The sequence below is a fragment of the Vulpes vulpes genome, chromosome 1, assembly GCF_048418805.1.
Source record: "Vulpes vulpes isolate BD-2025 chromosome 1, VulVul3, whole genome shotgun sequence".
NCBI lineage: Eukaryota > Metazoa > Chordata > Mammalia > Carnivora > Canidae > Vulpes > Vulpes vulpes.
Genome location: NC_132780.1, coordinates 95,123,941 through 95,149,940, shown reverse-complemented (window position 1 = coordinate 95,149,940; position 26,000 = coordinate 95,123,941). Strand labels below are relative to the sequence as shown.

The window sequence follows — 26,000 nt, the reverse complement described above, 5'->3', positions numbered from 1 at the left end:
TTTTACTAGACTAGAACTACCATGAGTGAAAAACATTTGGTTTTCAAATATGATATCTACTGGGTAACACTTTGAATTAAAGGTTGATTTAGCTCTAATTTCATTGTGATCACAAAAGTGTCTCTGCAGGAAGGACACTGATAAATACTTTCCATTAACTAAAGAATAATAAATATTCAGAATAGCTTTTTTGTTTACATTTAAAATACCAAATGCATGTAGATATTCTGAATGTTTGACTTTGGATGTGACACATCCATGTGTAACATTCTCACAGTCACTATCAGAATGCAATTTCTTCAGCTGCCCATTGATTGCTAGCACCAACCAATACAGTTTGACATGTATTTCAGATCTTATCAGACTTTCTGTTGAATTTAAAGAAGTAATTTTTACTTATAACTATATTATTCTATCAACCAAAATTATAACAATGCACATGTCTGGATTTTTAGGGAATTCTGTGACCCCAGACCTTTAGTCAAGGTAGTTTTGAGTTTGATTTTGCCTTTCAAGATCTGGCATGCATCCAAAAAATCAAAAAGTTTATAACTATGGGATTTTTCTTTGTTATTGATGAAATTTGAGGTACTTAGTTCAAGGGATATGAAAAGTATTTCCCATTGACCAGCTCTGCATTTTGGACAAAATGCAGAGACCTAACAATTAAATCCACAGTTTTTCATAAATCATTTACTTATTCACAGCTCTCATTTTGAAAATAAAAACGTACTTTATATTCTATAGTAGACAGCTAGTGGTTCTGGCTTAGAGATAAACCTAAAGGAAATGAAGTTGTATCTAAATAACCAAAGCTTGGAAGGTGTAGTTATTCATTCTTGTACTGATTAAAGGAGAATTATTCAACCACTATAGTATTGGCCCAAGAAAAGCCTAGGGCAATTGGTAATGACTGATGTTATTTGGAAATTGCAATAGCATTCAGTTATTGGCTTTACCTTATTAGGCAGTTTGACAATGTATTTAAAGAAACAGTAGTATACTGATTAAGAACAGATGTTTGGGTTTGTTACCTTTATAAAGATCTCTTTTTGCCTTTGACCAAAGATAATCTCAGTTATATTAGATTTTTGATTCACATTCAGAAAGTTTGATGGGTGATTAGCACATTAAAATTAGAGATTTTTGTAGTTCCTCCTCTTTTAATGTTTTAAACATCTTTAAAATGAAATATAATTGGTAATTTGTAACAGTATCATCCTTTACACTGAGACCTTGGCAAACATTACAGTACATTAGCTAATTAAACTTTACAGGTGCTTCAGAAAAGTAAAGGATACAGTAAGATCACTTCACTCTTTGAAAAGAAGCCAGTTTCTTAGGCAGAACTCAGTAGATTTTCCATAGCTTCATGGCATTTCACACAAGGACAGGAAGGAAGACAAAGTGCTCATGCATTTCGTTGAAGCTAACAAGAGGATTTAGACAGAAAGGACTGGCCACATTTAACTTCTCTGCCAATTTGCCTTTTCCCTACATGCAGGATTAATGTACCCTTGTGCAATTACCTGAGTGAAATTTGGCAGAGACACTGGAATTAACAGGTTTCTCTTAAAAAAAAAAAAAAGTGTCACCAAATGTTTAATGACCAGTGGAGCTCAAGTTCCTGGTTTTTCCCTTTATCAGAAGAAAGGATAGCACCTTCAAAAGATATAGAGGTCAGAACAGTTTCACCTGGGTAGTTACTATAGGAGCCCAGATAACTCACACACACTCTTCAGGACCTACTCTTTTACTATGAAGATCTTTCAATGAATTCATTGGCCCTTACTCTCACAAAACTGCTTAAAGTCTATATACTCATTTGATGGGTAGAAACAGATATAATTTTGACCTCTTTGTAACCTGGAGGATGGAGGATCTGTTGCTATTTGGGAAAGAAAGGGTTACCTAGTGGTTAAAGCAGGAATTCTGGAATCATATCAGCATTCTGCATAGGAGCTATTTCATCTTGGTAAGTTAATTTAAAATCTTAAATGCCTCTGGTTCTCCCATTATTAAAAAAGAATAATGAAGGACCAAATGGACTGGGTTAAAGGGGCATTTAAGTCAGACATATATATGTAAAAAATGTTTTACAGTAAGGAGCTCTGACAAATCAATAAGAAAAAGATAACCCAAATTTTTAATAGACAAAAGATTTAAAGTTACCTCATAAGAAGAAGATACAAAATGGACAAAAAAAATACAAAAAAAAAGGTTTTACATCATTATTCATCAAGAAGTTGCTGATTAAAACTATAATGAGACCAAAATAACCCCACAGTGGTTAATATAAAAGAGACTAGCAATACTAAGTACTGGCAAGGATGTGGAACAACTAAAAATGTTGCTAGTCAGTGAATTAACACAACCACACTTGAAAAAGGATGTCAGTGTCTACGCAAGATGAACATACCTTTTCCTTCTGGCCCAGCAGTCCCACTGCTAAGAATATACCTTAGCAGAATAGGAGCTAATGTCCTTTAGACATGTACAAGAATGTTTATAGCAGATTTATTTGTTGTAACTGCCTAAAACTAAAAATATCCTAATATTCACTCACAAAATGGATAAAGTATAATAAACATATATAATGAAGTTCTATCCACATGAAGGAAAAAGCAAACAACTGCTCCAGGTTACAAAATGGAAGAATCTCACAGCCATAATGAGTAGTGAATAGAGCCAAACACATATTTCAATACACTTTAAGAAAGAAGGCAGTGCATGACACATACTAAGGAAAAATGTGGAGCTACTCTTCATAGTTTTCTTAAAAGGATATGCCTCTATGCTCATCAAAACACTTCTGTCCGTATTTTGTCCAAATTCTTAAAACCCTTTTAAGAGGCTTCTGTAAGTTGGCAAGAATCAGTGATATCAAATCCTACTTTTATTGAAACCCGGACACTTCCTGTGTCTAGCCTTTTCCTTTCTTCTTTCTTATGCTCTTTAGTAGCTGGCTCTCCAGTTCATTTAATAGCTGAGTTGTTCCTGCCAAACTCCTTCTTTATAGATCCAGTCAACAATCAGCCACCCATAACTGATCACAACGGCTTTGGAATTTTGCAAGTTTTTGACCTTTCAGCTCTTGCATTTTTGCAAGAACAAAGCTGCCTCATGATAGTTAACAGCTGAAAATTGATCTGTCATGAGTAGAAAGACAGGTTTTTGTGGGAAGTCATCCAAAATATTTTATAAGCTTACTTAATAAATGGGGCTTAATTTGAATCAGCATTTTATCAGAACAAGAACATTTGACTTGCAGGGCATAGTAACCTTACGAAAATTCTGCTTAAAAAAATAACTAAAAATAGAAAAATTTTTATGTGATTTTTTTTTTAGGTTGGCATGTGTTTAAATACCTAAAGCCTCATTTAATGCCTGTGCAAATAAGCTGAAAGACAGTTTACTCCAAGATAGGGTGATATTCAGCTGAAACCTTTAGAACATTTTTATTACAGTCTACTCTCACATAGTCGGTAGCAGAAACCTATGATAGGGACTATGCTAACAGTGTTTTCAAATAATATTTGAAGCACAAACATGCAGGTTTTTTGTTTTTTTTTTTTTTTTTTGCTGTCCTGATATGCCTAATGTTTCCCAAAGAAGATGTTATAATCATTAGAAATAATTACAGGTCAACTTTGTAAAAATGACTATTTATTTAGGACCTCTCAGAAGAAATACGACCTAGATGTTGTCCAGCTTATTCAGATTTGTTAATTTAGATTAATAACTGCGTGGCTGTCCTCATAATAATTTTCTATAATTGTGTGATAAAGCATAATAGTTATAACTTCTTTATATTTAAAAATTGTATAATTTAAATGTAATGTAGTTTGGCATCAGACTCCCCTAGAAATGTTTATGAATATGATTTAAATTAAATTAAACATACATCATTTTACCTCAGTAATTCAGAAAGCAGCTGCTATTACCCATACAGATTCAGAGAACTTGAGTGAAATGCTTCAAGTCCTACAGTAAGTCTGACTCTTGTTACTTGTGAGGTTTTACAGCACTCACTGTGGCTTCGGTTTATTTTAACCTGCTCCCACAGATTTGTCACTGCTCAGTACTTCTTCCTAATAAAATGTTCCATCACCAGCTTTAACACGTGAGACTTTCAGGTACCTATGGGCCATGCAGAAGTCAGTTAGATACAAAATCTGAAACTTCTGTAAGATGTGGCCTCGTTATAGGTATGGACTTATGTATGGGTCATCTCAGAGAAGGTGATTAACCAATGAGAGGGATAGATCACCCAGACGGTGTGGAATAAGTACAGTGACCAAAGACTGGAACTCTTAAATACCAGCATACAAAGAATGGGAAAAGGAAAATATGTGTCTCCTAGACAGAAAAGGACTGGTAGGAGAGCTTCTAGAGCTAGAAGACCACAAGGTATCAGCTGCCAAGTAATGGCTCTGAGGAGGTGGTGTTTAAGAGGATGAAACATGGTACGGGCATCTAGGAAGATAAGGTCTGTGTCTGTCTATTACATCAGGGACTCTGAGTAAGAATAGTATTATTAGAGTTGGTGAACTGATTATGACAAGTCAGATGTCAGGAAGTAGAGACAGATGTGCTGTCCATTGCTGCAACCGTTGTCCATAAGTGGCTATCGAGCACTTGTAGTATGGCCAGTACAGTTGGAAGTCTGCTGTAAGTGTGAAATGCATAGGAGTTCAAAGACTCAGAATGAAAAAGCGATTATGTAAAACATGTCATTAACAATTTTTTGTTAGTTACATGCTGAAATGATAACTCTGTGGTTATATTGGCTCAATTAATACATATGAATAAAATTAAATTCTACATGTTTCTTTATATTTTTTACTGTGGTTTCTAGAAATTTTTAAATTATATATGTGGTTTTATTTGTGGCTCACTTTATATTTCTTTTGGACAACACTGTTATATACTATTCTTCAAAGAGTATCACTTAAAAAAGGAAAGATAGCAAGCAAATACCTTCTAGGTGGAAATGCAAGGTTAAGGGAAGGACTTTTAAGCTAGTCTGTAGCCCACAGAAAAGCAAGAAGTTGGAAGAAAGTTAAGAGGGTTCAACTAATGGAGCATGATTCCCTAAGTGGGTGAGGTTGGGAGTCTGCTTTGCAGGTGGAGAGATGGGATTGATCCAGAAGATATCTCCTCTTTTGAGCTCTGACATAAGGAGATGCGAACAGATCTAAATTTGGACAAATATGTAGGTGGAGGTAGAGACAGAAAAGGTGAAGACATAATGAGTATAAAACACATTCAGATTTAATAGATTACACAGACTGAAACTATGAGGAATTGTGTGACTGTGTGACCTGCAAAATTTTTTATTGAATTAGGTTTTTGTGTATTTGGGTTGATAAATCTTTTTTTTGTCATGAGAAACTTTCTATTATATAATGATTTGTTAAGATAATTCATAACAAAGACTCACACTGATAAAAAAAAATGAAGTGCTATTCTTGATACAAATCATGTTATTTCTAGGAGAGTTTGATACTGTGCAGAGCCCTTCCACACCTATCAAAGATCTTGATGAAAGAACATGCAGGAGTTCTGGGTCAAAATCCCGAGGAAGAGGCCGAAAAAATAATCCCTCCCCGCCTCCTGACAGTGACCTGGAGGTATGCTAACTTACCCTTAAAGAGTGAAATATGTTGTCCTATTTTATTGAATGATATTTTCTATACCTCACAGTGCCATAAAGGTTTCAACCTTAAAAAAACAAGAAGGATATATCATGAAATGAGTGGATCTTATCATGTAGGCATTTCACAGCTCCAAAATTTGAGATTTCATCCACTGTAATGGCAAAATTAAAAACAGTAACAACTTAAAAATGATGATACTTTACAAATCCTAGGCCTAGATAATTGCATCTTTTGATCCTAATTGGCACAAGTTAAAATATAAAAAATAAAGCCATTGTTTGTGGGATAATTTTCTGAGAGACACTCTATTTGGTAGTATTAAGGTAATGAAAGATGTTTATAAGGGTCGATAAAATTTGGGGGGGTCAATAAAATTTAAAAAGGTAAAGTTAATCTGTATGGAAAGGAAAAGTTGTTTTCTGAAAAATAGGAAGAATTCCAATCTTCTGATACAGGTTAACATTTTTATATCTATAAAATTTTCCACTCATCCTATTTTCTGGTTGAGAGCTCTTTTGAGATATATCAATGCTAAGCAGGTTGATTTTTTATTATAAAATATCAGGAGAAACTATTCTTAACCATACTGTGTTACTTTTTACACAGCTGCATCCTTTAATTAAGAAAAATACCCAAATTTCCATCTGGTAAAGTCAAATAATAATCATTGTGCCTCTTCATAAAAGATCACTTCTTTTACCTGAAGGACAGTAGCACATTCCAGTGCGTCTAGGAACCAAGCAGATGATATAAATGAGTGAATGGTGCTAGGGAGCCAGCAGAATGTGGGGAGCTAGAAATTTTTTTTTCCTATGTCTAGCCTTAGGCCCAGTCGAAGGAGGCACAACCATCACTGCCATGTGGAATGTCAGTCAGCATTGCTTGTATCTTCCAGTTTCCCTGGTGTGGTCAGAGAACCCTGACGTTTTTGTGAAATCTCCTAAAATCATGAAATGTTGATCAGTAATTTTAAATCTTTCTAAATACTGTGCAAACTAAACAGCCCTCATTCCATAGCTTAATCTAACCCAAATTTCTGTTTAGGGATCACTCATTGATTTTTTTAAAATATTTTTAAAAATTTAATCCTTTGCACAAATTGCAGAATCTCATAAATCCATAAGGCAATATTTTAAAATAGCATTTCAAGTACACGTATGTCCTAAGTTCAAATGTGTCTTTTAGGGTATTAACTGCAAGTAAATATTTAGATGAATCCATTCAAATGAGGACATCTGATCTTTAAGCTTTTTATGACTTTTTAAAATCACTTCTCCCCCTCTGATTTTATCACAGTAACATCTGGCAAACTTGGAAAAAAATTAATGGAGTAGTGTAATTTTTTATAAAATGGCATTGAGATTATATCCAACTGCAAAATCAGATGTTTTCAACCTGTAAAGAGATTTCTGTTTTCTTGGAACTTGATAATTCTTTGATACTTGTTTTCCTCTTCAGCGTGTATTTGTCTGGGACTTGGATGAAACCATCATTGTTTTTCACTCATTGCTCACAGGGTCTTATGCCCAGAAATATGGCAAGGTAAGAAATCAAGAAATTTTACCTGAAGACACTTTCTTGGAATTTTATTATATTCAATAATCCAGATCAGGGTCATGATCTTAAGGTCCTGAGACTGAGCCCAGTGTCAGGCTCCATGCTTAGTGGGGAGTCTGCTTCAGATTTTCTCTCCCTCTGCCCCTCCCCCTTCTCACACTCATGTTCTCTCTCTCTCTCTCTCTCTCTCTCTAAAATAAATAAATAAATAAATAAATAAATAAACAAACAAACAAATCTTTTTTAAAAATCCAGAGCAATTTAGATAGATTAAAGTGTTTTTATTGCAGGCTGTCAAATCTGCTCTTAATTAATTTCCAGTGGCTCATGTTCTTTAATGAGAACTGGCAAAATTTATGAAAGTAATATGAAATTGGATTTTTTTTCTCTTTCATAATGCCCTTGAATTTCTGCATCAAAAGCAAGCTTATTCCTCTGACCTAATCAGTTATAAAAATTGTGTAATTTAAAATGGACTTTCAACATTATAAAATCATCTATTATCCTCTAATAAGGAAACTTTAAGAAGTTGTTTGAATTAATATATCACACCAAATGTTGCTATAGAATGCCAGTTGAAATAAGGAAGTAATCTTTTGTCTGAAAGTTCCTTTGGATTTATGAATAAAAACTTTTTTTTAAAGAATTTTGAATAGCATATAAAAAGCAACTGGAAATAACATCCCCTCACACACACAAATTCAAAGACAGATGGTCTCATGACTCCTCTCCCTTTCTTCTTGCTATCCTTTTCAGAGTCAGCTAGCTTCTTAGGCCTGTATAGGTGTATGCTGTGTGAGTGCTAGTGTAAAGATAGGCAACTCCAGAATACTCACAGGGAAGTAGTAGTTTAGGCCATTGCTGTTTGAGTCTTGTCACTACATAGGCTTCAAAATCTGACCAGAGTCAGCTCGGAACATGTTGCCCTGCCTTCAGTTACCATACTCAAAGGTATAGCTAATGTTGGTGCCTTTACATATTACACTTATAGAAGTACCTTCCCTGTGTCTTTATACTATTACATCATTCATTAGGATCTCATGTGAGCCCAGCATGCAACTTTCAGCAATTTCATTAAGTTTTGTCTTTTAGTCCAATAATGATGAATTGCACTCAGGTATTTCCTACTTGAACTACTCCAGTGTTGCACTCTTGGTGAATCTGCGCCATATTTGATTTTTGGTGTAAACAATACATGTCACTAAACAAATATGAAAGGTAACAGTTTTGTTTAATGGCCATTTAGAAAAAGGATCTTAGCCCCTTTTTTCACAAACATTGTCATTTAAAACAGTGGTCTCCAAAGCAGGACGTACAAATATGTGCCGGATATATATAAGAGGCTCCACCACAGAGATAAGGAAAAAAATTTATGTGTGTATATACACACGCACACACATTTTTGTCCTTTCAGTTTGTATTGTTATATGTTTCCTAATGCATATACATTACAAATACAGGCCTATTCTTATAATTGAACGAATATGTATATGACATATAAATAAATTAACTTGTATATCAATTTGGGGTGCACATTCAAAATTCTTTTTTTTAGGGCACATTCAAAATTCTACTACTGGTTGAGTATACAGTCTAAAAAGTTTCCAGATAATAATCTAAAGCATTTCTTCTAGAATAGTTTTGACTTATGAGGAATACACAGTAAATCCTGCTGAACTGATTGCAATATTTTTATATGGCTAACTTTCATATTACATCAGTGTTTAAAATTATCTAACTTGAACATATGAACTGAATCCAAATAAAGTCTCTTCAAAATAGTCACGATCAGAGGCTATATCTAAACATCCATCCATATTGCTTCCATTGTATCAGATCAGTGGTGAAACTCCTTTTTTGAAATTACCTTTAGATTTTTGGAGTATTTCCTCACTTAAATCTTCAACCTTTTGTGATTGTTAGAAATAGTAAGATCATTTGAACCCAAGGTGATAAATAAGGAGCATGGTTAAAATGTCATTTTATATTTATATATACATATATATGTATATGTATATTTATATATATATGTATATATGTATTTTTTCTTTTTTGCCAAAAATACCATAAAGTTTCACCCATCCCAGAACTGAGCATGGACTCGTCTTTGAGTAAGAAGGGGGGCCAGTAAAGAGGTAGGGAAAGGTGATGGTGAACCATGAAAAAAAGCCTGAATAACAAGCTGTCTTTCTTGAGTGACTCAAACTGGTTCCGAGAGCAATTTTAATAGCAGAATTTTTATGCTTCCCTCAGCAATGGTGCATCATTGAAGTAAACCTGTCACTTCCCCAGACAGCTACCTGGACGTGCAGCATTCATCTCACCTACAATTTCCATTATTTTAAAGCACTGTCAGAAATCTTTGTTGGAATTCAAAGGAGGCATTTTCAATACCTACAGTAGTAGAGCTTATCAAAAGAATGGGGCAAAGTGAAGTGAAAGAGGGGAACTAATGTTATTATTGCCCAGAGTATGCCAGGCATTAGGCATTGCAGCAGTTGTAAGAGACAGGTTTTTCTCCCCATCTCTTAATGAGGAAAAATACTCAGGGAATAAAATATGTACAGATTCATACAGCTTGTCAGTGGCAGAGAGGAGTCGTGGGGCCCTGGACCATTTGACCCCAAAGCCCATCTCTTTTCTGCTACAGCACATCACACCACACAGCATAGACAGTCAATTTGCCACGAACACATTACGTGACATATCCTAAGAAGAGTAAGGACAGTTAGTGACGAACTGTGTAGCCAGTTAGGGGAGTTCACCTTAAGTTGAAATAATTCAAATTGTCTTCTCTCAGGTAATTGGGATACTTTTCCATCGAGAGGTAAAACTTAAGAAACGTTTACTAAAATGTATTGTGGTAGAAAGATATTCACGCCTTCTGGCAGTATGGCATGGGGAAAGAATCAGGGACACTACTGAAAGCTTGGGGAAGATAAACTTGCATCTATAGAACACCTACTATGTGGTAGATGGAACCTGTGTTCAGCATCACACCCGCAGTAGGGATGATGATTAAAACAAGAAACTTTGACTTAGATAACCTTGCTTTGGAAAACCCAGGGCTGATGCTTGCAGCTCTCTGACCTCAGGCAAAGTACTTAACCCCTCAGCTTCAATTTCTGTAAAATGGGAATAGTACTACCTATAGTGAATAAGAACTAAAGACATAACATGTTTAAAGGGCTTAGCAGAACAGTTGGCATGAATTAATATTCAAAAAACCTGTTATTGGTCACTTTGACACACGTTCTCCCATGTAATTCGCTTAGTTACTCTGCTGTACTTCTTGTGATCCAAGTTTGATGGATGCAGAAACCCAGGATTATGAGGGGCTAAGAAACGTGACCAGGGTCACAAAATGCTAAATGCTCCTACATTTGGTCAATCTCATAGCAAGTCCTTATAATTTATATGGGTTCTAACAGGAAGGGAACCTGTTGTAATTCACCATGTTGAATAATGTTTTACTCAGGGCAATTTAAAGAAATTAAAGTAAAAATTTGTTTAGGCTCTATTTAATCAAAATGAAAATACCCTTCTTGAAGTCCATGGAAGATAACTTAGATGACCTTATTTATTGAATAATTATTTAAATTTTTCTTTTTGTTTTTTATTTACAGTTTTCTAAAAGTCACTTGATCGTTGACATTTTTCTTAATGTCCAAAAGGAAGTTGGTATTGTCTTTTCACCAGTAAGACATTAATAACTTGGCATATTGGGAAATAGCCAAATAAAGGATGTTGTGTCAGGCCCATCTTTTGAAGCTGGTGACCACACGCAGCTCAGAGGTCATTCAGAGGGGACTGAGAGGACATTGGGCAGCTGAGAGGGCATTGGGCATTGACCACTTAACCACAAACCACAAGTAAAAATGGTGAAACTCAAGTCTGTAGACAGACTGTATTCATCTAGCAAATATTTGCTTAACATAAGACAGACCTGCTTCCTGCTCTAACGCTTACAAACAAACAAACAAATCAATGCTGATAGCCATAACCCCTGTGAAGACAATGAAATTGCATCATGTAGAGTGTGACTGGCGTCTGACCATGGAGGTAACATTGATCCTGACACCTGAGCCAAAAAAAGGAGCTAGCCATGCAAATGTGGGAGGAAGGGGAGCGTGTGGATGAGTGTTCCAGGCAGAGGGTACGGGAGGGCCCTGGAATAGGAACAGTCTTCCAGTGTACCAGGAATATAAAGAAGTAGTATGGCTGGGAGGTTGTAAACAAAGGAAGGAAGAACTCAGAGTAAGAACAGAGTGGTGAGCAGGGGTTTTTTCTAGGTGCAGTGTGTTTAAGGGTTTTTGGCCAAGTAGGGACATGATGGTTTATGATTGGCTGCTCTGCAGTAAGTAAGAAGTGGTACAGGTTTAGGCTGGAGCAGTGTTTCTCGAACTTCCATGTGAGTCACCATAACCCACAGGACTTGTTAAACACAGATGGCTGTGTCCCACCCCCAAGAGTTTCAGATTCGGTAGGTCTGGGTGGGAGCTGAGATTTTGCATTTGGAATAAACCTCCAAGAGAGCTGATGAACCATGCTTTAAGAACCACTCGGATAGAATGTTTCCCCAACTTTTTTTCTTGAAAAAGTGAGGCTTAGGACATGTTAATTGATAGTCTTTATGGAAAGACCCATGACCAAAAAGATGTAGGGAATACTTGGATTTTATGGCATTCAGTGCGCATTATGATGGTAGAGGTCTTGAGGTGTTTTACAGTTGAGAATCCTTTGTAACTGTGTTTAATTCCTCAGTTCACTAGTGTCTTCAGTAATGACCTTGAGGACTGACTGAAATGAGGTCATTCTAGTGACTGGTTGATAATTCAGAAGGGATTTGCTAATAACAAAAGGGACCAGGGCCATTATGACTGGAGAGAAAAGAACGACACCCTTATGCTACTTAAACATTGTGTCACCTTGAAATTTTTTTTAAGATTTATTTATTTATTCATGAGAGACACAGAGACAGAGAGAGAGAGAGAGGTGAAGACACAGGCAGAGGGAGAAGCAGGCTCCATACAGGGAGCCTGACATGGGACTCGATCCCGGGTCTCCAGGCTCATGCCCTGGGCAGGAGACAGCACTAAACTGCTGAGCCACCCGGGCTGCCCTTGAAATTGTTAATGTCTTCAGTCCTTTTCATTTGTTAAGTGAATCTTGTTTTCACAATGTGCATTTTTAGAGCATAACCTTTTTTTTTTTTTTAATATAAAGTGGTTTTGCAGTTCTAGCGGGAGAATCCTTTGGGCACAATTACTACATCACACCAAGTGTCTTTATGTAAAACATATGAGGGCAGACCTGCTCTAGGTGAAGTAGAGATGTTTAGGGACTGGAGACTTCCTTCACATAGCCAATCCCTTCCCATTTGTTGTCAGTCAACCAGAAGGGTTTCCTGAGTCCAGGACACTGCTTAGAACAGTCTTTTAGGCAGTTATCCAGGTGAAGCAGCACCAAGCTAGAAGTTAGAAAAGAAGTCCTGTGCCTGGATATGCCTCAAGCAAATCATTTAACCCTTGAGCCTTTTTCATCTGAAAATGGTTATAATCTGTTTCCTTCCTGGGATTACTGGATGGATTAAATGAGGTAATGTAAGTGCATAAAAGTAGCACTCAGCTCTGAAAATTGTCATCCACATCCCAAGCCAGAGAAACTTATAAAAATACACATTATTTCTCCCAAATGACAAATGACTAATGGTAGTTATTTCTGGACACACAGAAGGTCAGTGTTTGTATGAAGTGGTATCATAGTGGCCTGATATATAGTGAGCTGGGAGCTGGAAATGTAAGTGCCAGAGATGTAAAATCAGTGTCCTGACATAACCACATCTACTTACCTATCTATTTATCTTTCTTTTACCAAGAAAAAATAAGTACCACTTTGAATTCTTGCTATGTACCTGACATTTTACCCAGTGTCCTGTTAGATGCATTATCTCCATAACTTTTATCCCCAGCTTGTTTGGTTGGTACTGTGTCACAGCTCATAAGTGGCATGGCCAGTCAGAACCCACATCTCTTTGACATGTTCTTAATCTCTACATTCTTTTGGTTTCGTGTTTTTTCCCCACCACCTATAAAAATAAAATGCATGGAACATAACAATTTAGGAATGCCATTTCACTCATAAATAGCCCTATGTAACTAACTTTTGCATTTTAATTTAAAAAAGAAACTTCTGGAAAAATCTTAGTTCCACTTATAAATAATAATATTGCGAATTTCCCAAGGATCTTCCTAAAAACTGATCAATCTTTGTTCTGTTGTCAACACATGCTCTTTTCCCAAGCAGAACAGTTCCTGGATATTTACAATAATGGCAAGCGAGCTATGTGGGTGTTTGAGCCCTGCTGCTTATGAAACTAAGGATGGGCTTTATAGCAGAGCACTTGTGGACACATAGCATTTTCAGCCTTGTAAACCTCCAGAACAGGAGTTTATAAATTTGGCAGGACATAGATGAGGAACCATCTCATCCATCATCTCTTAGAATTTGTGAATATTATTCCTATTCCCTGATTATTTGTAGATACTATTTTACTTGATATGTTGTACTAATTCCTCTTCTTTGAAAGAGAAATAAAAGGAGCTAAATAAATTGTGTTCAGGGATTTGATTCATTTTGGAGCACTAACATGTCATTTACTGTGAAGCCATGATTCTCTAATGTTATTCCATAGTATGGACTATGGAAATAGCCCAAGTCGAGGGAAAGACTGAAGGAAAAGTGAACAGTTGGTTAGTTGCTTGTATTGTGAAATTAAAATTCAAACTCTCCCAACTATTTGCTCACTGTAGGCAACATTTTATATAAGAGCAGCACTAGAGAAATAATATATCTACCAGGTAAAACCAATTGGTTATTTTTATATTAAAAGTGTACACACACTTACATAGAAAGATTTCTGAAATGACACCACTTGTATTTTAAATTATGGGATAGTTATACAGATAAGTACTGACTTGTGTGCATGCCAACTAAAGAAGAGCAACATGATTTAAAAGGAAGTAATTCAAATTAATTAGGTGTTGGCATCATGGATTGGAGGCCACCCTAATGGCAACATTAATACCAGTGCAGGTTATCTCTCCTCTGGGCATAATGGTTAGAGCATTCTAGCTTTGAAGGGCTAATGGACCATTTGCTTCAACGTGGATGGAACTGGAGGGTATCATACTAAGTAAGTTAAGTCGATCGGAGAAGGACAATCATCATATAATTTCACTCATATGGGGAATATAAGAAATAATGAAAGGGATTATAGGGAAAGGAGGGGAACTGAGTGGGAAAAATTAGAGAGGGTGACAAACCATGAGAGACTTCTAACTCTGGGAAATGAACAAGGGGTAGTGGAAGGGGAGGTGGGTGGGAGGACGGGTCACTGGGTGACAGGCACTGAGGAAGGCACTTGACGGGATGAGCATTGGGTATTATACTATATGTTGGCAAATCGAACTCCAATAAAAAAATATATATGTATGAAGGGAGAATGGACCTGAGTTCAAATTCTAGCTGTATCTTATACTGTACATATGACCTTGGTAGCTTATTTAAACTTTGTGAGCTTCAGTTGCCTTCTATATAAAAAAAGGAAGAATAAATTAATAATATGATTAGGAGGCTTAACTGAGTTAGTGCATTAAAATTCAGCACAATGCCTACCACAGAATAAACATTCAGTAAGTGTAATCTACTTTATCTGGTTTCAGGGAAATCCCAATCTTGGGAAACTGAATTTGGGGAAAACTGGATGTTTCCTAAAGAAATTTACATATGTTTATATCTGTTGTTTTATCTCATAGTTTGAGATACTCAGCTCATTGTTGTAGGGAAGTGGAGGGCGACAAGAGTGTGGTACATACAAAGTGAGTGAATGCCGAATTTGCAAGCCTCAGAAATGCTGTAGTGTAGAGAGGTGCTAATCTGTTGATTTTGTCTTATTTGTACACTGGAATCACTAGAGAGCTTTGACATTACTGATGCTTAGATCCCACATCAGAGAATCAGGTATCATTGGTGTAGGGTAAGCAGTGGAATTTTTAAACACTCTCCAGGTGTTTCTTATGTGTGGTCAAGTTTGATAACCTTCTATGTTAGACGTCATCACTTCATCCGTGGATGTCACTGTAGCCCCACTGTTGCATAACGCCTCACTATTTGGGCACCTGGGTGGCTCAGTTGGTTAAGTGTCTGACTTATGATTTCATCTCAGGTCATGATCTCAGGACCCTGGGATTGAGTCCCATATTGGGCTCCCTGCTCAACAGAGAGTCTGCTTCTCCCTCTACACCTCCCCCCTGCTAGTGCACGTGCGCGCTCTCTCCCTCTTTCTCATGCTCTTTCTCTCAATTAAATAAATTCTTTAAAAAAAAAATAAGGCTTCATTATCCTTATCCTTCTCTTTCTGCACCAGACTCACATTGCAGAAAACCTGGCCCAGCTTTCCACCTGCATTTCAACAGCTGATTGTGTCCACAGATCTCCAGTGGGTCCAGCACTTTTGGGTTAATTCACATTTCCAGCTGACTGTTTCAAACCTTCTCCCCCCACTCAGAACTTCACAGCTCCCTCTCAATTCTGCACAAAACTCATCCTCACTGAAGAAAACAAACAGAAAGACAAAAAAATTGCTTCATCTTCATACCGTAACCATATGCTCCACCTTCTCTTTGCACCTCCACTCAGGTTTTGAACCAAGGCCTTGTACTGACCCAATAAATTGACTCTGCCAGTGATCTTTTTCGTGCCTGAGTCTCCAATTCCCTGCTCTTCTGGATTATTCTCTATGCCATATTTCATGTTGTAATGGTCCCATCACCAGAAAAGCCCGAAAGAGCCCATTTTCCAGTTGCAGCCCTCATTTTCTGCCTGTCCCTTAAAATTTGAAGAATGACTCACTTGCCACATTCCCGGTTTATTTTGCTGGGGCCTCTTCCCTGTGTCTGAACCAGTTGAGGACTCCGTCTTTCTCAAAATACTTGCTTCCACTTCACTTCCCTGACCGGGGTCACGGTGCCTCACCCCACTCCACGCACACGGACTCCTTCTTGCCTCTACATCTGCTCTCTGTCCCCTCTTCTCTGCATAGCTAGTTCCCTTACCCTTTTCACGTTTTTACCCTCGACTGTCACCTCCTGAGAAAGGCCTTCCCTGACCTTTGATTCAGGGAGCCATCACCACCCATCCCCATAGCTTCCTGTATCTGCCAGCTCTGATTCTTTTCACCACCTGACAAGCTATATATTCACGTAGATTTTTGTCCATTTAGTTATCAGGTAACTGATCCAGTAATACTATTAACCCCATAGGGCAGGAACTTTGCTGCTTCGATTCTCTACTCTCTGCCCAGAATTTGAATACGTCTGACACATGGTAGCCACTCTGTGAGCACGTGCTAACTCAATGGATGTTTCTGAGACCGTCCTCCAGTTCCCCCTGAGAATCTTCAAGCCCACTGCCTGAAATTGCCCTTCTGATTCATGACAGAGTTTCACTTGATCCCCTGTCATTGAGGAGAAGTGTTCATATACTCTGACACACCCTCTAGCTAGTCCTACCCTAGTTCATAGCCCTGCTTGTCTTCTTCCTTCTGTAACAAACTTGTACATCTCCTGCCTCTTTACCCATAAGTCTACAAACGTGCTTCTGGTCCCAAAGGAGTAACTGTTCCAAGAGCTTTAGTTATTTTTGAAAAAACAAAACAAAAACAAAACTCCTAATTTCTTTAAAAATATATAATTGCTGCCTCTCCTGAGGTATTTTTACATTGTGTCTCTAGAGGAGGAATTCCAGCTGATGGCCCAGTGTGGGGCAGAGGCCCAAAGACAGACAGTCTGGCTCCGATTTATGTTCTGTGCTAACATGGCTAATAGGCATTAGTATTTTGATATAGCGAAGTCCCGTGCTTGATCCTGACTTGGTTAAAAACTGGTAACATCTGGCTTAGAATCATACATTTAAGGGCCAAGAGTTGTTTTCTTCATCCTCCCTCTCTCCCTCCCTCCCTTCCTCCGCCCTTCTCTTCCTCTCTCTCTCTATTTCCCTTTCTCTCTCTCTCCCCCTCCCTCTCTTAAAGTGTCTTGGGGATAGTTTAACTATTTTAATAGAGCAGTACACAGAATAAATTGGCAGAAGTTCAGTATGCGCCAATGTTAAACTCTGCTGTAGACACTTGGAACCTATTGGAAATGTTGTATGTGTATAATATGTATCAGAGCTTCCACAAAACCCTGTTGGTGCCCTTATTATCCCATCCCCCACCCCCAGCCAACTTTTCACTGTCACTTCATTTCAGACCCTAAACTCAATATGCACTACAGTTAAAAAAGGCAGTAACTCTTGATTCATAAGGTGCCCATAATTCTACAAACATCTCATGAAAATGAGCAAACATCTCTGTATAAAATCTGGGTTCAATCCAGAAGTATGTTTAACTCTCTGATGCCTGATAAAACCATGGAATTGCTGGCTCTGGCAGCTTCTTCACAGCAGTTTGGCAAAGCAGAGGGTGCCCACCATCATGGAGATCTTGCTAGGACTGCCTCCACCAACTTGCAGGGCATCTTTCTCAGATTCTTACATCTGTGGGGTCTTTTGTTAGAAAAAAATGTGGTATTATAATCTGCTTAGATTTAACTGTCCCAGTGACTCAGTAAGCTGGGGGGAAGGAAAAATACTTGATATTTGAAAGTAAGCCCTCACTAAACATTCTCTTAGAAACAAGATCACCACTTCTTACAGACATGGTTTTCATTGGCTTATGGCATGACTATCCCTAGCCCATCTGTGTCAAGCCTTTGGCATGGCTGACGCAACACCTCCCTTTCAACAGGCCTTGTTCTCTGGAAACCTTAGTAAAATACAGCTAGTTCACACTCCAGCAAACCTCAAACCTAAACTTTCCCAGTTAACAAATGATATTTTGCCAAATTGCTTACTAAGTCCTGGCTCTCATAGAGTATGATGTGGAATCACCATAGCCTGAAAAACCAGTGAACAACCCCTTCTGCTGCCATGGGGTTGCATTCCAGTGGCGTGCTCAAATACAGTTTTCATCAGACCAGACGCTATGCTTACTTGTTAGAGAATTCATGTTGGTTTCTTAAAAATTGTATTTGCATGCTTATCAGATATACAAAATGCATTCTTCATGGCTTTGCCTATCATGAGTAGCATAGAGAGTTCTGTACTCCAGAAGCATGGAATCAATGAATGTAACAATCAAAGAGGAACAGTATGTTTTCTCCCAGCCTCATAAATCCGATCTATAAATGCGAGGAATGTGAGATACGAATATAAGAAATTCAGTAATTTTATTTAAAACTTAAAAGAAAAGTTGGCGCATCAGAGGAGAACTGAACCAACCTCGTCTCTAGAAGGAAAACCTTTTAAATGGGATGTTTCTGAATACCCATCTGAAATATGTATCTTTAAGGCAGTAATCATCAGAAACATAACAGAGTAGTGTAGAGCTTGATTTTATTGTCTTGCATCAGTGAACATTCCTCAAAAGCAGAGAGCGTCACTAATGGAATTATATGTTTTCATGCTATAATTACATTTGATTTTTCCTGATATTTCTATAGACGTTTTGTTCACGGTCCCATGACCAGACAGAATATTTATAAGTCTTCCATCCTTGGCCTATCCACCCCACCCCAAAGAGACAGACACTAGAAATAGGAATTCCTGAACAGAAAAAGACACATGTATAATTTGAAAAAAAAATAAGTCAGCCTTCAGGGATTTTCTTTCAACAGCAACAAAAGCATGAACACAATAAAAGAAGTAAGGAAAAAGAAGAATTTCATACTGGAAGGTATCAGCAAGAGATCCTTCTGAGTTCCAAGACTCCTTGAGACACAAAGTAGGCATTCCCTGGTTCCCCTATTTCTGTTCTTGTTCTTGAGTATTTGTTGGAGAAAATGGAATTAATTGCTCTTTGGGTATGTTGCTTAGAATGAATGATCCTGTCCCTGGAAGACAAATGAATCTAGCAGGCAAGTCTGACCACTGGAAGACATGGTACCAGGTTGCCATCCAGAATGTGAAAAGTGAACACGTTTCTGAAAGGAGAGTCTCTAACTATGAAATCCACTAAAATCTCGAAGGAAGAGATGCAAACAAACAAAATTGTGTTGACATCCAGCATATTCTTACTGTCCTGTCTTCATCTTCTCCCACCCAAGTCTTCACTTTGCTCAGCATACCTCAGTGACTTCTTTCTTTCCTAGCACTCAATTCCTAGTCTCTAGGTTTTAGTCACCACAGACTATGAAGCTGACAATCACTTCAAATATGTTTACTCTAGGGTTTCCTCCTCAAAGCATTATGGAAGGGAGTATAGGCAGAAAACTGGTTGTCACCGTGTAAGAGTGGGATGAGGAAGAGCTTCTTCTGCTAAGTGCAGTAAGTTCAGGAGTACATGTGAATACAGCATGGCCTGTATGTTGGGTTGCATATCCATATCAAAAATTGAAATAGAGTTAGCAGTAATTTCCCCAAGTTTAAATACACTTTTTTTAAGTGCCATTTACTAGAGCATTGAAAACACAAGTTTGGTTCTCTCTCCTAAAATCCCTACAATCTGGCTCCTGGCCCAGCCACTCAACCCAAATCACCCTCTAAAGTCTTCCAAAATAACTTCTCAGCCAAAACCAACAGTATCCTTCTAGACTTGTCAGCTTTATTCAAAACCATACTCTTCTCCCTGCTAATACCCATTCTGGTCTCAAATTCTGAGGATTTGTCCCTTCTAGGCTTTCTAGTTTCTGTATCTCCAGGGGCACAGCTATTGCAGTACTCCTTTGGAGACCATTTCAACTTTCATCATTTCAAGCACAATGTTTGTGCATGAATTATTTCCCTAGCCCTAGCACAAAACTATCCTTACTTTTTGAAATCTTAATGCCTCTTATGCCCAGGCTTTTAACTCTGGTTAATCATGATCAAGTCCCAACTTTGGTCTTGCTTCTCAGTTCCTTGCTGCTAGATACTATCTTGGTTTCTGTAGACAAGAATTAAGTCACTTGCCTCCTTACTAACCCCCTTACATTCATTAAACTTCTAAACATATGTATTTTCTACTCAGATCACTTTTACTGAATTAATGTTCCTTTAGTTATCCTCAAACCTACCCTCTGCATCTCTAGTCAGATGTAGGTTAGACCAAACTATATGCATATTCAAATAAATACTGTCTTTTGGGGACATCAGGGTGGCTCAGTGGTTGAGCGTCTGCCTTCGGCTCAGGTCATGATCCCAGGGTCCTGGGATCGAGTCCCACATCGAGCTCCCTGAATGGAGCCTGCTTCGCTCTCTGCCTGTGTCTCTGTCTCTGTGTCTCTCATGAATAAATAAATAAAATCTTTTTAAAAAATACTGCCTGTCAATCAAAAGGCAATTAATAATTAAGTGGCGATTTTACCACATTTCACCAGCTCTTCCTGTCCCATCTTTAGATGCCATTTTCCACTCCCGTCCTGCTGACATCTGGAAGTCCTTCTGTTCTCCCTTTCCTGCTTATTATCTGTTGTTCCACTTTCCATGGAGTACGTATAAACTGGGTCTTGTAAATGAGCTTGCTTCCTTCTTCCTCCTCACAAACATAGAGATGTTTTAAGTTGTCTTAATGTGTGTATAAATTCCTGTAAATTCACAGATGCATCTGTATACTTAGTGTGGCTTAGATTACCCTTTGGAAAGGCACCTTTTTAGATCATTGGGGTAAAAATCCATGCAGTCTATCTACTCCCACCCCCCACAACCATATACACTTTTGATATTCTTAATAATAAACTAGTTACTGAAATTTTACCTCATTCCATGTCTATTTTCTTTTCAGGATCCCCCCATGGCTGTAACCCTGGGACTCCGAATGGAAGAAATGATTTTTAATCTTGCTGATACACATTTATTTTTTAATGATTTAGAGGTAAGAGTTTAAAAAAATAGGAATAGTCATATCCCAACTATTATAATGCTTAGATGATTTCTAAATAGGCAGATAACCTCAAGAAATCTGAAAAAAAAATTAGCTCATGGGAATAGTAAAGTTTTTGTCAAGGGGAAAAATGTATAAACAAATACAAACAAAAGCTAAAATGCATTAATGAATTAGACCTATGTACTAGCACCCGTTTAAAAACTACAGTATCTCGGAAGAGGAGAAGGTCTGCTTTGCTGTCCCATACAGGACAACCCATTTGGCACCTTTGGAATCAATATTAGCTTTTCCCGGTTACTCACCAGAGTATTATTTAGGTTAAATCACTGGGCAGCAGTCACAGGTACTATTCATGGTGGTAGCATGGGTCATTAAGTTTTTTAGATGATCTGAAGCCTAATTTTAGACCACATTATTATTCCTTATTTCCTCTGCATCTAGATAAAACAGGGTTAGAACTGTTCACATAGCACATCTGACTGGTTGCATTGCATTTATTTTCTTTTGTTCTCATTTATCTTTTCATATCCAACCTGACAGGGAAAGTAAAAACAGTAACAAAATGAAAGGATCCCCTCCCCCAATAGCCTCAAGAGCGCTGAAAATAAGTACTATAATAAGGTGTATAATCTGGGTGCTAATGGTCTGAGTTATTAGGCATTCAGATGGTAAAATTTGAAGTAACTGAGTGGCTTGGGCACTGAGCAGTAGTACTTCTTGATCAAGAGCAAGTATAGTGAAATATTTAAGTGTGATATATTTACTTTTTTTAACCTCATGGTTTCACAGTGAAATAAAAGTGTTTATAATCATATTATAAATGGGGAGAGAGATTATTATTGCTGAAATCCCACTTTGTGCAGAACTTTCTGTATTGGATTTTCCATTAATTAAATAATAGCCTTTGAAATAAATTTGTTTATCATGTTATCTTGTGGAACAGAAACCCTTGTAGGGTCCAAAAGCATAAAAATCATGTCTAAGGTTACCTGCTAGCTAAGTGGTAAAACCAGGATTTAAAATTCTGAGTCTTTCTGGCTCCAGAGCACATACTTCTGCCTCATACCAAGCTGAAATTAACAGAAGTATGTGAGAAAAAAAGCTAAGTTAGTGTCTTAAATAAGTTTTAAAAATTGACAAGGTCTTAAATCCAGTTTCAGCTGTATTTGTGACTTATATAAGAGTAAAAATTCTGATTTTTAGTGTATCCCATAAATGTATGTGCTAGAAATCTGGGTAATATCATTTTTTGGTGTTGTTTTCTCTGCAGTGGGTCACTGTTTTTACTGGATAATAAAATCACTGTCTGTTTAAAGAGGTTTTATTTGTTTTCTTTAATGGCCAGTATGAAAGATCAGTATTCTTCGGCAAGTTTTCCAGTTTTAGATAATAAGAAAAAATAATCACCTCTCTAAAACCTGATTTAAATTAATCCTGCTACTTATTAGTAGTGTAGTATAGAGCATGACTTGATATATACAGTATAATAGAAAACACTTTTTAATCTTTTTAGAAGATTAAAACTCTGAACTTTTAGAGTTTTTATTTCATTAATTGTTTTTGACTAGAAATAAATGAAATAAATGACCTTTTAGCTTTCGTGGCACATTTGAAGCCAGATGGAATAAATTTACCATCCAACTTTTAACAAGATAGTAAAGTGAGAAAGTGAAAATAGCATATGATAAATTTGTGAATTCTCTTAGCAAGTTTGACATGAATGTTCTCATATCAGATCATATGGTCAGTTATGGTGCTTTAAGAATTTTTATCCTGGATCATATACTATACAAAATAGATTTTTAAAATACCCGACAGGATCTGCGGGAAAAATAGTAACTGAGAAAATATTGGTATTGACTTTCTCTTCTGATTATAGCTTTTTAGTTATGTTTTAAAATGTGATAAAAATTGTATTTGACTCAAATGCTACAACTTAGTATCCAACAGTACTTTATCAATGAAATGATTATCTGTATACTCTGCATAAATTAAATTCTCATGTGTGTGCACACACATGCATACCACATGCACCCGTGTACATCCAGATAAGTGCCCAAGGGAACTCAAAGGCTTGTTATTGACTTTAGTTAGGTAAATAATCATGAAAACAAAAATCTAAACATTTCAAGATCATTTCAAGATCATTCAGTGCTGTTACACACACATATACACACACACACACACACACACGTATATATATATACATATCTCCACTATCTTTCTGCCTCTGATTTTGAAAGTCAACTTGACTTTTACCCAATTTTTTATTTCAGTAAACTTCTTGTAAGCAAAGATTGTCATGGGCTGCATAACTGGTGTGAAGCTGTCTCTGCTTCTGCTAACAAAGAGGAGATTTCCTCAAGAGAGTAACTCATCGTTAGCCTTTTTTTTCCCCTCTGTATTTAATCTCTCATAGTTCCTTTTCCTAACCCAGAAATCTAATTTGAGACTCACATCCTTTAGTCAATACTGTAACATATGTGGTAGCAGCTGTTCTCACATAATTCCTTAAAAGATACAAATTTAAACCCTAATAGACACTTCTCTGCATCCTGCAGGACTTGCAAAGAAGGCAAATGCTCATACTTCTCCTAAGAAGAGAATGCTCTCTGTTGAAATAAAAGGTTATTTCAGTTAGAATAACTTCCAGAAAAGAAGGCACTGGGGAGCTCAGGTTCACAAAAGCGAGAGAAGACTGCTATGTGGATTAAAACTGATAAAGATCACTGACAACTTTATGGGCACCTTGTAAGACAAAATTATAAAAATATTAAGATTAATAACAGAATTATTCCAAATTTATATGGAAATTTGTTGAAGCCAAGCATTAGACTGTTTTTAGTATTTCAGGTTTTGGTCAAAATCATTTTTGCAAAATGCCTCTGAGTAAAAACTAATTGAAGAACAATTATTTAGGATTTTCTAAAAATGTAAGTGATTGAAGCTCGGGTTTCTTTCACTGGACTGTAATCCTTGGGCAAGAGTCCAAAGTCAATAAGCATAGTTAACTAGGCATAAATTTAATGAGAAGTTCCATTTGGAAAAATCTCAAACATAACTTCAAATATGGAGCTCATGCTCCAATCAGTTTGATACACTGATGTCCTCAGGAGTAAAAAATAAATTTAGGGGCAAAATGTACAAATTAATCATGTGAGTTAATACTTGAAATGTCAGAGGCATTTCTCTACAGATTAGGATAAGAAGATATAAAATGTAGAAATAACTTCTAATTACCAGAGTAATTCCTAAGGATTTCCCCTACTTTTTTGGGGGATATTCATTTATTTATTATAGTTTATTATAAAAGAGAGACATGGAAATTATTTACATAATGAAAGATTTCACAACTTCAGTGGAAAAACAACTTCACATGACTCCACTTTGATAGTGACTTACCTCAGTTTTCATACTTACCAAGAATGTCACCATCTCCAAATAAGAAAGAAGTCTTGTTGTCTAGAACCACTCTGCTGCCTCCCTATTCTGAGAGAATTTTATTTCCAATTTTCATGCTAATGATTAAGTTTCTCCACCCTTTCCTTTAGAACCCAATCCAGAGCCACTACTACTGTTTCTTGCCGTACTTTTTCCTGAGATTTTTCTGGAAGCGTAATGCCTCCTTTGATTGAAATTTGGGCTGTGCTCCTTACTACCCATACTTAGTCAAAACGGGGTAAACCCTTTTCAAATGCATGTCTTGCCCTGAGTCCTGCAGCCTCAGCTTGTACCCTGTTCTCTTCCCACTCCCCTCCATCTTGATACAAATATCTTCTTACAGTCCCTACCATATAGAACATTATTTTTAATATAATTGCAACTTTGTGTTAGAAAATTAAATGATTGTGTTGATTTTGTCAAGAACTGTCATTTGTCAAAGATATCTGCCATGTAGTCAACAAAGAATTGCACCACGATAACTGTGTGCCAGATTGTGCCTTAAGCAGGGGTACAGCCAGGTGACCCAGACAACCCCCTCTCAGGGAGCTTCCAGTCACATTAACTTTTTAACTTCCTTACCTGTGAATATTGATAGATATTTATTCTAAAATTACAAATAATTTATGTAAATCATATGAATCTTTAATTTACCTGGATTTTCAGATTATAAAATAAAATTGTATTGATTGGGCTACTTTTATATTTTGTATTTGAAAAGAAGCCCGAGTCACCTGGTTCACCCTCAAACTTATACAAGGATATAATATACTCAGTGTGGAAAGCTAGAGATATTAAATATTTCACTAAGAGATGCTTTCCAGGTCTTAGAAGGAATATAAATAGTAGCTGAAAAGCCCCTGTTTTATGTGGCATTTTCTTGTTACAGTTAATAATTTTTAAAAATTGGTTTTCAGTAGGTTTACAGTCAGGATCTATGAGTATCTGAAATAATTTGAGGGTAGAAAAAGAGTCCCAAATAGCTAAATCATACTCATCCTAAAGTTAGTAAGTACTAGGTATAGTAAATACCTTAGCCAAATTCCATCTTCAGATCACATACTATTTCCCTGGATCTTTACAGATTATTTGAAGATAGAATAGGATCCTTAAAACAGCCAAGAATTTAATTCTTACCCAAAGAAATGACCATTTGCTCTGAGAACACTGATTTCAGTCAGGTCACGTGTATGGATACACGTACCTTAATGTTTATTCTCCTCTGAGTTTGTAGAACATTGGAGATGGTAAATCTTCATTATTTCCCTTTTATTTGTAAGTATCATTTTCAGCTTCAAGATTTCAAAACTTGAACAGAAAAAAAAAAAGAAGAAAATATTCGATCTCTATGGTTATTAGCTTTTTTCTGTGTTAAACGACCA

At 36.9% G+C, this 26,000-nt stretch overlaps 1 protein-coding gene and 1 pseudogene across 24 annotated transcripts in view; one reads left to right on the top strand and one right to left on the bottom strand.

Annotated features, from left to right (window-relative positions):
• Positions 1 to 26,000, top strand: part of EYA4 (EYA transcriptional coactivator and phosphatase 4) — a 304,029-nt gene that overhangs the window by 260,523 nt on the left and 17,506 nt on the right. For all 24 annotated transcript variants that reach the window (XM_072720654.1, XM_072720644.1, XM_072720626.1 and 21 more), the window contains 3 exons: positions 5,497 to 5,633; positions 7,119 to 7,202; positions 21,076 to 21,165. In XM_072720654.1, the coding sequence (XP_072576755.1) occupies positions 5,497 to 5,633; positions 7,119 to 7,202; positions 21,076 to 21,165 (311 nt within the window). The remainder of the gene's footprint in view (positions 1 to 5,496; positions 5,634 to 7,118; positions 7,203 to 21,075; positions 21,166 to 26,000) is intronic.
• LOC112919443 (10 kDa heat shock protein, mitochondrial pseudogene) lies at positions 24,581 to 24,971 on the bottom strand (annotated as a pseudogene).